General features: G+C 36.0%; 1 protein-coding gene and 1 long non-coding RNA gene across 2 annotated transcripts; one reads left to right on the top strand and one right to left on the bottom strand.

The window, feature by feature from the left end:
• Positions 1 to 9: 9 nt before the first annotated feature.
• Positions 10 to 1,589, bottom strand: LOC125478262. The gene is made up of 3 exons (XR_007259112.1): positions 1,451 to 1,589; positions 461 to 575; positions 10 to 271 (listed from the first exon to the last, which is right to left on the bottom strand). It is a non-coding gene; the product is annotated as an uncharacterized LOC125478262 (long non-coding RNA).
• On the top strand, positions 1,496 to 6,409 carry LOC125478261 (cycloartenol-C-24-methyltransferase-like). The gene is made up of 13 exons (XM_048586307.1): positions 1,496 to 1,612; positions 3,331 to 3,397; positions 3,926 to 3,999; positions 4,091 to 4,175; positions 4,280 to 4,335; positions 4,503 to 4,557; positions 4,764 to 4,811; positions 4,955 to 5,038; positions 5,140 to 5,256; positions 5,363 to 5,446; positions 5,533 to 5,658; positions 5,797 to 5,894; positions 6,152 to 6,409. The coding sequence occupies exons 1-13, from the start codon at positions 1,530 to 1,532 to the stop codon at positions 6,216 to 6,218; spliced, it is 1,044 nt and encodes a 347-aa protein (XP_048442264.1). The 5' UTR covers positions 1,496 to 1,529; the 3' UTR covers positions 6,219 to 6,409.
• The last annotated feature ends 10,084 nt before the right edge of the window (positions 6,410 to 16,493 follow it).

The following is a 16,493-nucleotide window of genomic DNA, read 5'->3' as shown; positions in this document are numbered from 1 at the left end:
AAGTTTAAATATCGATACAAGTTAATAATTATATTATCTCTAGAGCATGTTAAATGCAGTATAAGATCCACCTATTTCGTTTGGATAGGACGAATTAAGACAAGTTGCTAGCTAAATATGAGTGGAACATCTAGGTACCAGTTCTGCAGCTGGTGGAACTCCCTCAACTTCTTCCAAGGACGCGTAACCAAGTTGTGTGGCAGCCCCTCGCAGAAATGTCCGATAGTCCTGCTCCCGATAGGATTTATATCTGCTGAGCTGCAGTCATACTCTGCAGGAAAAAGAAAGAGTAGTTAAACATAAACTAGTAGGCGGATCAAGATTAACTAGTAAAACAAGACCGTTATTTAAATGGATTTGTCGTTAAATTCCAATAACAATTAGACCGACGAGACATGCATAGATACATGAACACATGGGGAGAAGGAAGGAAATTCGAAAGACAATTTGTACTTCGTACTGTGGTTGTTTTCCCGTTACTAAATGAAGCAACAACAGCAGTGCGGAAACAGCGCCATCAATGGAAACGTGTTGCATCAGCTTTGTTTTGACTTGTTCATCCCCGCTTGCAATATCTGCATGTAAGAGTGGATCGCAAATGAATGATATTGCTAATATTCAAAGGACGAAACTTAAACTGTTTCCAGCAGGCAAAAAGAAGAAGAAACTCTCAGTCATTCACCGAGGCTTGTATTCTTCATGTGGTTCAATGTGAATGTTTGGGATGAGCAATCTTAGACCACTCCTCAGTCCTCACCTCCTTCTTTCTCTCATGATAATGGGATGAAGGGAGCATATTTTACTCAGTAATCAGTATCAGTATGTCATGCATCTCGATCCTCGTAATAAGATATTATTCGTATTATCGATTATTTTTATGATATAAGAATGAAAAAATAAATTAGTATCGAACTCGTTATTTACGAGATTTATTTAAGAAAAGCAAATATCACATGCATTAGAACGAGAAAGTGTTTAATTAGATGACTTCCTCTCATTTACAATTAAAGAAAAATATTATTTAACCGTAATATTACGGAATTCTCTGTGGTATCTATTTATTATTGAGCCTTGAAATTGTTTTTTTACCTTTTCTATTTCGGTTACAAAAGTGATTATATTTGTCATTTTACAGCGAAAATTTAGAATTGCCCCTAGAGTTTGGCCACCCCTCTCTCTCTGTCATCCGACTCATCCCACTCAGCTTTTGTTTTCGATACTGTCTCTGTCTATATGTAAACAAATTGGTTTCCTCCAACGAATCCCTCTCTCACATACCACATCTCTCTCTTCATCCTCCCTCGAAAAGTCTCTCCTTTTTTTATTTCTGCTTCTCTCGGATTCTCCTTTTGATGTAAAGACATTGATTCTCATCATCCACATTACAATTCAAACAATGTTTTCACTTGTTTCTGAAAAATTAAGAAAATATAGTGACTGTAATGCTTACTTGTAAATTTTCAAGTAATGGGTTTGTGTTACTTTTCAGATCTCCGCAACTTTGCTTTTGGGAAAGTCAAGAGGAGGAGATGTCGAAAGCTGGAGCATTGGATCTCGCATCGGGTCTCGGTGGAAAAATCGACAAAACCGATGTTCTCTCCGCTGTTGAAAAGTACTTCTTCGACTCTCTCTCTCTCTAAAAAATATGGACCCAGTGTGAAGTTTGAGCGTTTCTCACTCTAGAAGCTTGGATTTCATGTTGCATCCATCAACTCTAATCATTCATTGATGCTGATGGTTTTGTTCAATTATTTTGTTTCAGAAGTAAATGCCTAAAGTTTTGATCTTTGTGTTTCCAAAATAAATGCTTGATATTTTGATCTTTTAGTGTTTCTCTCTCTAGATTAAGCTTAATCTTTCTTTATTCTTAGTAATCTGGAAATGGGTTTGAGCTCTAATCTTTGCTTAATATGATGTTTAGAAAGTCTTAATTTCTTTTGGGATTAATGCTAGGTTTTTTTATTTGACAAACTATAGGAAAATTACACTAAATTTACTTAAACTACTGAGAGAGGGATTCAAACTCGAGTTCAGAGGGTGGATTAATGCTAATCTGGATTTGGGCTAGGTAAGCACAATCTTAATTATCAGATGTCAAGTGAAAGGAAAAAAGAAGTAAATTAATGATCTGTAGATGTTGTGAAGACATTAATGTTGAATGGTACATATCTGGGAGTTCCTGTAGAGTCACGTGATTTATGGGGTAGTCTGACATGTGGTGAGATGTCCGTACAGCATGTTGTGGAAGCGAAGCTGCTAGCTTAGAAAAGTCGCATGTTATGAGGGTGGTAGGAAGTGGCCTCTGTGCCGCATAAGTATTTCATGGATCCATTTCAAATAGGTCCCAAAGATTCCATCCTTTTTTTGATTGGTTACCCTAAAAAAATAGGGAAAAATAAAAATTGGGTTCTGGGAAATTTGCAGTGACTTTGATCTGGTAAGTGGAGGAACTCCTGATGTGTTTGGTGAGGTTTGAACCTTGGTTGTGATGTACCTTTCTGTCAGAACTAGCTAACCAGGAATTTGGAACTTTTTTTTTGAAGCTGTATATTCCTTTTATCTATATATTTATTTGTGTGGAAATAGCCTCTTTGCAAACTAAGGTTAAGGCTGCGTACAATAGACATCCCCGACCCTGGCAAAGAGGGGAGCCTTGTTGGCTTGGGGTCGCCATTTTTTATATATTTATTTGCCTGGGAATTCATGAATTATAACAATGAAGTACTTAATACTTTTTTTTTTTTTTTTTTTTTATCTTACCAATAGAAATTGAAATTATGGAAGCAGTAGTAATTCTGATGTTATCCTTCAAATGACGAAATATACACACACACACACATACACAGTGGGTTAGAATTTTCACCTACGAATTATGTATGCAATGGAGGTGAAAAGTTCAGAATTCTTGGAAATAACCACTTCAAGGAAGTTTGTTAAATCAGTTTTTCATTCGGCAGCAGTTGTAGTATGGCTATGACGTTCTCATCTTCAATTTTGCTTACTCGAATGTTGACTAAATTTGATGATAACATGCCAGAAATTTGAATAGAATTTTAATCGTCGAAGCGTTTTATATATTATTGAGCTGCATCGCTTGAATTTCTGAACTTTTGTTTGTGAGGTGACACAACAAGAATTTTAAAACCAGTTTGTTCAATTTTGTGGAATGATTACACGTAAGTTGCAACCAAACATTTACTCTTGTCAAACATGGCAATGCAAAGTTCCTAGAAATCATTTTGGGATGCAGTGTGAAATTCTGTAACCTGAGCTTTTGCAGTTGTTATGGCATATGTGGTTACAATCTCAGTTTATTGAATAATGGTTCAGGTATGAGAAGTATCATGTCTGTTATGGAGGGGATGAGGAAGCTAGAAAGTCCAACTACACTGACATGGTAAGATAGACTCCTTTATTTGTCTTCTGAGGATTGTCTGTATACAAGCTTCTCTTGATTTAAAAACCCGTCGTAATTTTTTTCGGCTGTTTAAACTATATTTTCATGTTTGGGATCATTGATCTCCTAGGGATTGTGATTTTCTCTGTTGGTTCTACTATTCACATCACTACAGGGGAAAATTTTTCTGTTTCCCATAGATATTATTCACCATAGAGAATATATATATATTAAATCTTTGACGAACGTGAATCCCCACGGCCTCAAGGCTTCTTTGTTGTCTTGTAATATCACCTAGTTCATGTGATAAGACTCAAGATAATGGCAAGTTACGTGGTTAATTTGCTCCAGATTTTTTCTGTTCTGATTATTAAGATACATTTTATCATGCCTATATGGGAAAGTTGGCCTTTGCCATGTCTCTTTTGATTATAAAGATTTAATGGCTCTTAGTTTCAATTTAATATGATGACCTTTCAGCTCAAGCTTGGGATGGCGAACTTCTAAATTGGTTCATGTGGATTTCAGGTTAATAAATACTATGATCTGGTTACCAGCTTTTATGAGTATGGCTGGGGAGAGTCTTTCCACTTTGCACCCAGGTTCCTCTTTTGTCTTCTTATCTTCACATCCAAGCAATGAAATTCTGTCTTTTTTATAAGAGTTTCTGATGGATGTATTGCTCTTTTGCAGATGGAATGGGGAGTCTCTTCGAGAGAGTATCAAGCGACACGAACACTTCCTTGCTTTACAACTAGGACTCAAACCTGGGCAGAAAGTTAGTCTTACTAATTAGACTATGGAATATAGATTAGCATGAGATAGATCCGTTTTGGGATTGGTTCAAATTGTTGGCTTAGTTTTCTGTATTTTTTGTTTTAGGTTTTGGATGTAGGTTGTGGAATTGGTGGACCACTGAGAGAAATATCTCGCTTCAGGTGAATGCCGTTTCTTTTATTCAGGTTTTAGCTGTGATGGTCCATAGGGTTTTTAGTTCTTATAAATTTTAAAATTGTCACTGAGTTGGACTGAAAACACTTTATGGGAAGACCTCCTAGTATGCGTATGGTTTATTCACAACTATTTTGTGTGGTGGTTTGTGCAGCTCAACATCAGTTACTGGGTTGAACAACAACGAATATCAGATCACAAGAGGAAAGGTAGATAAACCAATGTATACTGGCGACGATTTGTTTTGATTAATGAGCATAATCTATGGCCAGTCTTGGTGGTTTCTCAAGATAATTCTTCTGTCCAATTGAAAATTTTGAAGCTTAAAAGATTTATTTATTTATATTAGAAATGACCACTTGAATGCTTCAGTTCAAAGTGGCTTAATACTATCGTGCTTTTGTTTGCTCTATAGGAACTAAACCGTATTGCAGGAGTGGACAAGACCTGCAACTTTGTTAAGGTTGGTAGCATTTTATATGATGTTCTCGTTCTTCATAGAAAGTACCTTTTTATTTCTTTCCTGCAGCAATACATAGGAGAACATGGAGATAACTGGTTTAGCTTATAGATCTCATGCTTTGCACTTCTTTATAAATGGTGCAGGCTGACTTCATGAAACTACCATTTCCAGAAAATTCATTTGATGCAGTATATGCAATTGAAGCGACCTGCCATGCACCAGATGCAGTAAGTCGTTCTTGTGGCTGGAAACCTTCCAACTCTTTAAGTTAGGTCATTATCTTCTCCCCGGTTTCTGTTAGCTTAACATTTCGATCTGTTCTTGATAGTATGGGTGCTACAAGGAGATTTACAGAGTATTAAAACCCGGTCAATTTTTTGCTGCATATGAGTGGTGCATGACTAATGCATTTGATCCCGATAACCAAGAACATAAAAAAATCAAGGTAAGAGAAACCAAAAGTATAAAATCGAGCTGTTTTATAGATACTTGATTTACTTTTGAACGATTTCTAGATTGTCAATATACGTACAATAACTTAATTGCCACAGGCAGAAATTGAGATTGGTGATGGCCTCCCGGACATCAGATTGACAGGAAAGTGTCTTGAAGCTTTGAAACAAGCAGGTTTTGAGGTCAGTAGGAGGTTTTTTCTTCCTTATGAAATCTATGCAAGATAAACGAGATATTGACTTTAATTTTCTTTTCATTGGGACCATAGGTCGTATGGGAGAAAGATCTTGCGGCGGACTCACCTCTTCCGTGGTACTTGCCTTTGGACAAAAGTCGGATTTCACTTAGTAGCTTTCGTCTAACCACTGCTGGGCGTTTTGTTACTAGAAACTTGGTAAGAGTTCATGAATATGGTGGTCATTCAATGAATTTGTTACGCCACTTTCTTATGATGCGTTGTCAAATAGTGAATATTCCTGTGCTAAATACTAGAAGGTGCTTGACTTATATATTTTAAATTTTATTTTTGTAGGTTAAGGTTTTAGAGTATATTGGAGTTGCACCAGCAGGAAGCCAAAGAGTTCAAGATTTTCTGGAGAAAGCAGCCGTAGGGCTAGTCGAAGGCGGAAAGTAAGTGTTCGTTCTTTTTCAGTGTGTTTGTTTATCTCTTCTGAACCTTCATCCACCTCATTGGGCAAAACTAAGTTTGCTCAAATATGTGGCATCTTGTTCCGTGATTCAAACACGACCCAACCGGCCATGACTCCATAAATATGGAGTTGGACTGGAACGACAAATGCCTGTTTGGTCTAAAACTCTATGATTTTGTTCCAGAAGCATGCATATATTAGCTACCGACATTGATTATCCTGATGAATGTCTTTCAGGAAAGAGATTTTCACACCGATGTATTTCTTCCTGGCCCGAAAGCCAGTCACAGAGGAGAGTCAGTAGATTTGTAGTGCAGACTAGTTTAACCTGCGAGGGATTTGCAGAGGTATGTTAGATATGCTACCTGACTGGAGTACTGTCTAAGTTGCTTGTTTGTTGTTTGTGCTTTCATTTCCTCTGAGTTTTTTTAGTCTTTATTTGGACACAGACAATGAAGAATTAATTATTTTTAATATTATTTCTTTTTCTGGGCCTCGGTCACGTGCTATACCACGTGCGAAATTGGACTCGTCCACCATCACCATGTGCAAATAAATCGGATCTAAATTACTCATGGGAGATCCACAAAGAACATGCTGCCTTCATTATATTTTATTTTTATTTGAATTTAATCTGATACAAGACGTTGATTTTTCTGTCAATGTCATGAAATTATCTTGCTTTCACATTCAGTGGGGGAATATAATATTTTCTTAAAATATCAAAGTCTCTTTCACACTAGAAATCAAAGTGTAACCTTGGCATAGCGAGTTTCTTCATTGAAACTAAACATTCACAGACAAATGAAAATACTTGTTTTTAATAATGAATTTAATTAAAAAAATACAACTCGACAATTATATTTTTTGCAAAAAACACTTCAAGAGCTCAATTGAAGGAAAACAAATCCTCTCATATGATAATTTATCATGTTCTAATTGATTTTTAGTTGTGTGAAGTTTTTCTTGTGCAATTGCCTCGTTAGTCATTACAAAGTAAGCTGCGGTGTTTATTTAATGCTTTTATTAAAGTATCGAGTTTGAAGTGTTCTTTCTCTATGGTGCAATGTTATCAATGATTTGTATTTTGAAAGCACAAAATAATAGTTTTAACTTTTGAAAAGTAGGTACAAAATTTGCCTTTTAATTTTCAAAAAATGTAAAAATAAAAACCGAAAACAAAATATTAATTAAACATCTTCGTAATAGGTGAATTTAAAACGGAAAAGTTGGAATAAAGAACTTCAAATGTAAACGAGAGACTAAAATGAGAAAAATGTATGGAAAGAACTCAGCTAATGTGACAAAATAATTGGTTGGTATTCAGTGACCAAATTCTAGTCTTCTAGAAATTGGAATCAAATTGTATTCCTAAGCCAAGTCTTATCAGTCAACAAGAATATCTTTCTTAATCTCAGAAAGGTCAGAAAAAGGGAGCCCATTGGAATTGGTAGTCCAATTCAAAGTTGAGGAGGTCTTTCTTTTCATGCTTAAGCTTGAAAGATGTGATTAGCCCAATGAACTCAACTTTAGGCTTCCTTCTCCTACTTATTCTATTTTCTTTTATCATATTTATCTTTATTTTCTCTTTTCTTACGTGCGATTCTATTGTGAGCACCATGTGCTTGATGAAATACCTTAGTTGACAAGTTTTGACCATCTTCAACATTACTTCATAGTATCCTGCATCCACCATTGACAAGCCTTTACAAGTAATAGTAGTTGTTAACATATGTTGGTATAAGCTTTCGACATATGTTGAAGAATTGGCAGGTACCTACTAGGTGCTCAACAAAATGACCGAATGAAATTTCTTTGTTTGATATTATAACCCCATTATTTAAAAATTTTGGCTTAGCAACTGCTACCCAAAATCATATATTTGTCATCGATGTAGCATAGTGGGTGCAAATACCTTTTCCGGTTGTATTCTTGCTATTTTTATCACCTTTGAATGCCAATATCTATCCTATTGTTAGATAAGGAATGTGTTAAGTAAATGCATGTACCGTAGCTAGTTCCCTTATATAACATGAATCAATTTGTCAAATCAAATCCAGTTTCATGATACTAACCTTCAGCCTAGCTCAATCTTACCAACTTTTACACCCAACCCTAACCGAAATGCCTAAAATTGTTCTCCACTTTGGGTGGCAACTGGCAAGGAGTTTTTTTTTTTCTTTTCGTTCGTGCTTTTTCTTGTTTAGGTAATATGGCTTGTTTATACAAGAAGACTTGTGGGCAAGGTTTTTTGGATTCCATTTCTCAATGTCAATAACTTTAAAAGAAAAACGTTCACTGACTTATATAATATTCATTTACTTAAAAATTTTAAACCCTACCAAAGAAATTGTCTTGCATGACTTTTAATGTTCAATATACTTGCAAATAGTTGATCGCATTGGTGGATAGGACTTTCAATTCACCACGTTTTGTGTTTAAATTTCGTCTCTTTCTTAATTTAGTTTAAATAGTAATATCGTTGTAAGAGAATAAAATAAAAACCATACTTTTTCTTAAAACAACTCCACCCGTCCATGAGTTGCCATGACAAGGCTCCAAAACACCCCAAGAATCCCAAAATCTTTCTCCACCCTTTCAAAATAGGAGTAAGATTTTCTCGCCTCACAATCTCCTCTCCTTTCATCCTCTTCTCTCACATTTTGTTTTTTGTCTTTTTTTCTCTATAAAAAAGTAAGGCATTAACGTAGCTTAATTATAACCGTTTAAATAGAAAGAGATAGAATGATGGAGAGATTAAGAGGGAAAGAATCATACTTCTTTTAGCCCATGCAACTGGTGTGATATGTTTAGCCCAACTAGTAGCCCATACAAATATTGGGGAGATGATGCAAAAAAAATGAGAGAATCCCACAAATTGCATGGGCTCAAAGGAGTAGGATTCTCTCCCCTCGTAATCTCTCTTATTCCCTCTCATACTAATTAAACGTTTACGATTAAGCTAAGTTAATATCTTGTATAAACGCTTTATATAGAAAAAAAGACAAAAAAAAAAATGTAAAGGGAAGAGAAGGAAGATAATGGTAATAAGAGGAGAGAAATCGTACGCCATTTAAATTAGCCTATAGAAGAGGGGTGCACTAAAGTGCAAGGGATGGTCAATTGACTTAACCTATATGTTATCTTATACATATTAAATTTGGCCTAACCCCATTGCTCTACCATTGATATTCATTAAAAACAAAACAAAACCAAAAATAGTTATCATACCCCTTAGGGCATCTCCAATAGGACATCTAAAATGCATTTTACATCTTTTCTTTGTCGAAATTTTTTAATGGCGTAATCTAAATTATTCATCTTCACTGGAAGATGTAAGTAAAAACTTAAGTTTATATTCTTTTTAATATCCTTTGGTGATAGGTTCCACTCATAAAAGAGAGAAAAATAAATGGGATCTCAAAATTACATTCATCTGAATTGTATAGAGCTTCCATTTACATATGTTGGAAATGTAAAATATAATTTTTACATCTCAAATTTACATTTTCCATTGAAGATGCCATTTTATCTTTTATGCAAAAATTAAGGGTAGTGCTTTTCACACTTCCTTTTTACTTCCCACAGATACTTGTTAATTTTTGTCTATTGATATTCTTTAATTCATTCAATCCGATGATTAGAAATTAAGATAAGTCTATGAAAGATAAAAATAAATATGTAGATAACACTACCCAAAAATTTATTCTTAGCCGCTTCAATTACAATTTACAAACCACTTATATTCTCTTGATGTCGTAAATCATTATTTTGACCAAAAGTTTGAAAATGAAAAACCAACAACTTTTGGCTGTTCAAGACTCTCCATCAATCTGGCTCCTCTTCATTTTTTAAATCCCATTGACGAAGGGCCACTCCAAAAATATGGTTAATGTTCGCAAGTCGCAATTCGCAAATGTGGAAAATGTTTGACATCATAAGATGTAAATAAAAACTAAAGTAGAATTAGCCAACGATGGTTGGCTCCGTTCATAAAGTCCCTACTTTGTGTGTCATCTCATCAAAATTTGAGTTTCGTTGTCAACCGTCCTTATGTGCGTGAATTGTAGTCAATTCCAACATACATTCATACTAGTGGCAGCAGACTCATATGTGCCAATTGTAGTAAATTCCAACATACATTCATACTAGTAGCAGCAGACAGTTAGGTGACATGCGTAAGTCTTTCTAGCTCGAAATTGTGGATATGTTAGTCAACAACCAGCCTTTCCCTCTCATACCACTAAATAAACTAATCATTTTTTTTCTTTCAAGAAACTACTTGTATCATAACAACTAGTGTACTAAGCCGTGTGAGCCATGTATCTTTTCAACAAATTTGGGGGATCCTATTACTATGTTTAATTTTTGGTGAAATTACACTTGCATTAACCAGAATGTAGATGAAAAAATTGGAATTTTGTTTTGTGTTTGCAATTTTTTAATTATTGCAATTCAAGTTGTTTGATATAAGCAAAATTCTACTCTAGACTAATGTAGGGTATTTGAATTCGAGTGTACATAAAAGAGGTTTGAATTTGAGTGCATACAAAAAACTTATCCGCTCAATAATTAGAACCACATCTGCAATTTTTATAATTCAAGTTAAATGGTTAAATTCTTTGGAAAAACCCTGCATTTTTTTTTGTTTATTTATGACACCTTGAACGTTTTTTTTTTTGGAGAATAGGCACCTTGATCGATTAAATCAAAAGTTTGTAAATAAAAAAAATATAAAAGAAATAAATAAGTATGCAGAAATTATTTTTAACAAACAACATAAAAAATTTTAGGTCTTGGCATAAAGGTATAAAGGTTGTTCTATTGTGACCCAAAGGTTACAAAAATTGTGTGAAAACAATTTTTTTGCAAAGTAAAGGTAAAATTGCTACATTCTTTTTCCGATTCTCGCAAAGTGAAAAATCTTATTGGCTTAGACCATTTTTAAAGAAGATGTCAAATTTTAAACCTAAAATTTAAATTTGAAGGCTTATGTGACAATTTGGCATTTTTTCAACTTTTAATCTTCAACCAATATGTCAAATTTTAAACATAAAATAATAATTCAGATGTATTTTCTTTAATGAAAATAAACAAAAGGTTAATGATTTAAATCAATAAAAAAAACTAATAAAAAGTATTTAATAATTAATTAAAAAAATCTGAAGGTGCTGTCAAAAAAAGAGATATCAATACATATCATGTCATATCAGTTTTGACTTGTTGAAAAACATTAATGTTGTCTTTTATCACCGTTATCGATGGTTTGAATATTTTGACATCTTATTTAAAAATACTCTTAAGGACACTCTTTTAAATATAAAAAATTCCTCATCCATCATAATTTCAATTCAATGAATTTAATTTCATAAAATAAAAAATGGAATAAAAAAACTCAGTATTTTTTTCCTTTCCAATAATAACAACCAAAACCTCTGTTTGCATACATTTTGCTTCAGTAATAATAATAATCAAACAGAGAAAAAAATAAATTCATTGGTATCAGAACCAGCAACCGCTGCCTTGGCACCGGAAAAACGCATCTGAGCCATCACAACATCGCCGCCGCCGGAACTGGTGGCGCCGCCGCTGTGAAGATTGTGGTGGCCGTGGTGGTGGTCTTCATGGCTCGGTGGAGGAGGATGGTAGTACATGCGGCTGGTCTGGGGGCAATGAGAATAAGATCTGGCGACGATTCTCACTCCTTGGTCCAAAATCTCCACCAGCTTTATCCCCATATCTTCCTCTATCTCCAAAATCAATCAAATCTCTACAGTATATGTATATCTCTGTGTATGTCTCTCTCTCTCTCTCTACTTTCTCTCTCTAAAATGAAGAAAATGGAGGAGAGAGTGGAAAGGAAGGAAAACTGAAATTAGGGTTTGGGATTCAGAAAACGTCCCAGGCGTTGCAGCCCATAAAATTGGAAGAAAGAAAGAGAATTGTGAACTCTGACGGCAGAGGTTCGTGTGGCTTTGTTTATATAGCTGCCGCCTCTCCCTTCACGTTTTCCCTACCCTTATTATTTATTTTTTTTTTTTTAGGTTCTTCGTTGGCCTTTCGTTCCGATATTCGTTGGGCCTTGACTCGTAGTTTGTTTATTGATCCTTTATTAATGCGTATTTGCATCTTGATCCTTCATTTGTATGATATTATACTGTAAGCATAACTTTTTAAGAGATTATCATACTTTTCCATCTCTTACTGATAGTTATGTTAGGTACTGCTAAGGAGATTAAATTTGTAAATAAAATTTGCATTAAATGATAATTTTGTCTACAAATTTAGTTTTCCTAGCATTACGCGTTACGTTACGACAACGAATGTGATAGAATAATATATTTTGTTCTTGCTTGTACAAAAAGTAAATAAAAATAAATTCTTAGGAACTTCAACTATGACAAAATACGGATAGGTGATCTCTTCTTCAAGGCAAAGGGATGACCCTTTTTTTGTAAATGATGACTCTAAATGTTAAAGGTTAATTTAATTGACAAGTTGAGTTTAGAGGAATATTCTTTCAGAGGAGTGTAGATTGATCTAAAACTCCATTCACATAGTTGTACTTGCATCGATCTCTAATTATAATTTTTTTTCTTTTTAGAAAGCCATATTATATAAGGAAAACTAATGAAAATGATTTGAAAACTTTGAGTTTTAATGAAAATGACAAAATAAATGGTAAAGTGAATAGTACCAGGATTAAATTTTCAGTGTAAAAATATAGTTTTTCGTTAGCTTTTCGTTAAAGTTCCCTATTATATATGGAATAATATCTTATGTCATGTAAAAGTATGAAAAAAAAAATTCCAAATGAAGAGATAATTACAATTAAGTCGGATAAACCTCAAATAATAGAATACTAAATAAGTAAAGATTCCAAAAAAAAAAAAATTGTACAAAGAATATAGACATGCTCGTTTGAAAGTGCTTGTAAAATGACCGAAAACTTTGAGTTCCAAAAGCATTTAAAGTGCTTCTTAGAAGAAGCACCAGTTATGTGTTTTTTTAGAAAACATTTTAAGTACTCGTTCATGGTTCACTTGTGTTTTTATTGAGAATTGATTTCAAAAACATTTTTACCAAAAAATCTTTCAATTATTTTAAAAGTAGTTTCTAGTATTGCACTTTCTCCAATCTAAAATATTACTTTAATCAGGTCCCATGTTCTAAATTGAAATACATTTTAGTCAATTGACTACATACAGTGACAAATTTTTTCGAATTGGAAAAAAAATAATATTGAAGGGGACAACTCTAAATTAAATAAGCAGACAAGACAAAGATATAAATATAAGAAAATATCGGGCCTTTTGTGCAATAAGAATAATTTATAAAAGCGCGTTCAGTTTTCCCCACAATTTTCGAGTTTTTCGGAAACGCGTGCAGACTGGGCATCTAAATTAAATGTGCGTGACATGTTGGCCGCGGTTGTAATTTTCTACACCAACTCTTTAAGCCCACTCATCAGCCTTCACATTCAGACTTGTCTCACTTATAAAATCAATTTGTCATTAAGATGTCAGCATGTCAAATGCACCAATAAAATCATGCCATGTGGTAATAAAATAAAGGATAAATCTCAGTTTACTATCTTCAAGTTTTGTGATTTCTAATATTTAGTACATGAATTTTTTTTTTGTATCAGATTCATACCTAAAATGTTAATTTTGGTTCATACCTAAAATAAAGAATAAATCTCAGTTTACTATCCTCAAATTTTATGATTTCTAATATTTAGTACATGAATTTTTTTTTTATCTCATATTCATACGTAAAATATTCTCCCAAAAATATATCTCAGGAGCTCCGCTCCTTCTCCTTTCTCATGTTCATCTCCATAGATATTCATACCTGCAAGTTGAGTAAGGAATCCGAGTTAGGGTTTAACAATTGGTATCATCCTCTCGGTTCTAGTCTCCTTCCTTGTATGCCACGCCCTTCGAATGTTGCATGCACCGTTGCCATGGATGCTCACTTTGATGCTCTCGAAGTCTATTTCGATGTTCATTTTTCCGCCCTTGAAGCTACAATGGTTGCGGCTTTAAGGGAACAATCGGCGGGTATGGATACTAAATTGCTTGTGGGTTTCGAGCAATTTCGCCGCGAATTGGCGATTGGCGGTGAAGGTGGCTCCACTTCCGATCCGAATCGTGGTTCGCCATATCACATCCCAGATCTTCCTCTTTTTACCGATGCGCCATTCCGGACACCACACTGTAGACATCAAAATTTCGGTGAAATGAATGTTGACCAATAATTAAAATTTCAACGCTCACGTATCACATAAATTTTACATGTAGCGTGTGACTCAACGAAAAATCGAAATAAATTGGAAAAGTCATCAAATAGGACACGTGTCAATACCTGGCAGAAATGATTTATTTCATCTGATTATTTAAATCCAAACAATCAAGTTTTGGAATTCTATAAATAGGAGGCCAAAGGCATTCATTTGAAGGGGAGAAAGAAGGAAGGAAGGAAGAAAGGAAGGGAAATTGATATCACACCAAAACCTTCAAGCTTCGGAACTCTAAAGCTCTCAAGCAAATCCCGAAGGATCAAGAAAGCACTATTCGTTCTTCGTCAAATCAACCTTCAAGATCAAGCCCCAACGGCCATTGAAGAACTTCCACCAACTCAAGATCAAGCCCCGACGGCCCTTGAGGAAAGTGTTCATCGTTCATCATCCACCTTCAAGATCAAGCCCCGACGGCCCTTGAAGAACTTCCACCAACTCAAGATCAAGCCCCGACGGCCCTTGAGGAAAGTGTTCATCGTTCATCATCCGTTCAATTCAAGATCAAGCCCAAAAGCCCTTGAAGATCCGCTCATCCACCAACCTTCAAGATCAAGCCCCAACGGCCCTTGAAGAACTTCCACCTTCAAGATCAAGCCCCGACGGCCCTTGAGGAAAGTGTTCATCGTTCATCATCCACCTTCAAGATCAAGCCCCGACGGCCCTTGAAGAACTTCCACCAACTCAAGATCAAGCCCCGACGGCCCTTGAGGAAAGTGTTCATCGTTCATCATCCGTTCAATTCAAGATCAAGCCCAAAAGCCCTTGAAGATCCGCTCATCCACCAACCTTCAAGATCAAGCCCAAAAGCCCTTGAAGATCCGCTCATCCACCAACCTTCAAGATCAAGCCCCAACGGCCCTTGAAGAACTTCCACCAACTCAAGATCAAGCCCCGACGGCCCCTTGAAGAAAGTGTTCATCATTCATCATCCGTTCATCCTAAGATCAAGCCCCAACGGCCCTTTGGATCAACAACCTTAACAAACTCATACACCCATTCTTCAAGATCAGGCCCAACGCCCCTTGAAGATCCATTCATCAACTGTTCATCCTTAGATCAAGCCCCGACGGCCCTTTGGATCAACAATTCATCCACAAACCTACACCCTACGAAGATAGAATCAGAGGACCAAATTACAAGGAGATTGTAACCCCAAAATCATTAATACAAAATATATATTTTGTACACGTATTCTTGTCGCTTGTTTCAGGAATTTCTCGTGTTTACAAATTTGGCACGCCCGGTGGGACAATCTCTACCTCTCATCTCTATCCTCAAATCATCAAAAACGCAAATGGCGTCAAGAAAGGATCAAGCTGTTCCTGCAATCAAAGCAAAGAATAAGAACATCATCGCCGCAAGTGGTGATATTTCGGGCATCATAACCCGAAGTAAGGCAAGAGATCTTTTTGCCGCGGCTTCCGCCCCTGCATTAACTCTGTCAAAGGAACAAGAGCACCTGAGGTACGAGCCTGTAATCACCCTAGCCTCGCTAAGGGCATCAAAAGGGGAGACCCCAAGGAAATACGCAGAGTCCCTACTCTCCGACGCTGATTCGAGCGGCAGTACAACCATGCAAGTCATGACCACTGGAGCAACTTCAATCGAGGAGCAGCTAGCTCAGATGAATGAAGCAATTGCAAAGCTCACACGGACTGTGGAAGAGAAGGACTTGCAGATTGCCGCACTTGTCAACCAACTAGATGCGCAGCTCGACGTGAAAGTCGACCCAATTGTTGGCCTATTAAAGAAAGAAGGCGACGAAGAAGAGGAGCCACCAGCGGAGAAAGTCGAAGAGAAGCCGAAGCTAGACCAAGCAACGGCGTCCATGGGATCTCTCTCTATCCAGCAACTACAGGAGATGATCGCAAGCACTATCAAGACACAGTACGAAGGAAGCTCGCATGACTCCGTACTGTACTCAAAGCCTTACTCCAAGAAGATTGATGCTTTGAAGATGCCAAGGGGTTATCAGCCCCCAAAATTCATGCAGTTCGATGGAAAAGGCAACCCGAAGCAACATGTCGCCCATTTCATTGAAACTTGCAACAATGCTGGGACAGAGGGAGACTACCTCGTCAAACAGTTCGTGCGTTCGCTAAAAAGTAATGCTTTTGACTGGTACACTGACCTCGAACCTGAGTCTATCAACAGTTGGGACCAGCTAGAAAGGGAATTCCTCAACCGTTTCTACAGCACTCGTCGTACTGTAAGCATGCTAGAGCTGACCAGCATGAAACAGTGGAAAGATGAACCTGTCGTCGACTACATAAATAG

Source organism: the organism of the source record quoted next, unplaced genomic scaffold (assembly GCF_019419815.1).
Source record: "Pyrus x bretschneideri cultivar Hongxiangsu unplaced genomic scaffold, Pyrus_bretschneideri_v1 Contig24, whole genome shotgun sequence".
NCBI classification, from domain to species: domain Eukaryota; kingdom Viridiplantae; phylum Streptophyta; class Magnoliopsida; order Rosales; family Rosaceae; genus Pyrus; species Pyrus x bretschneideri.
This window is presented reverse-complemented; position numbering and strand designations above follow the sequence as displayed.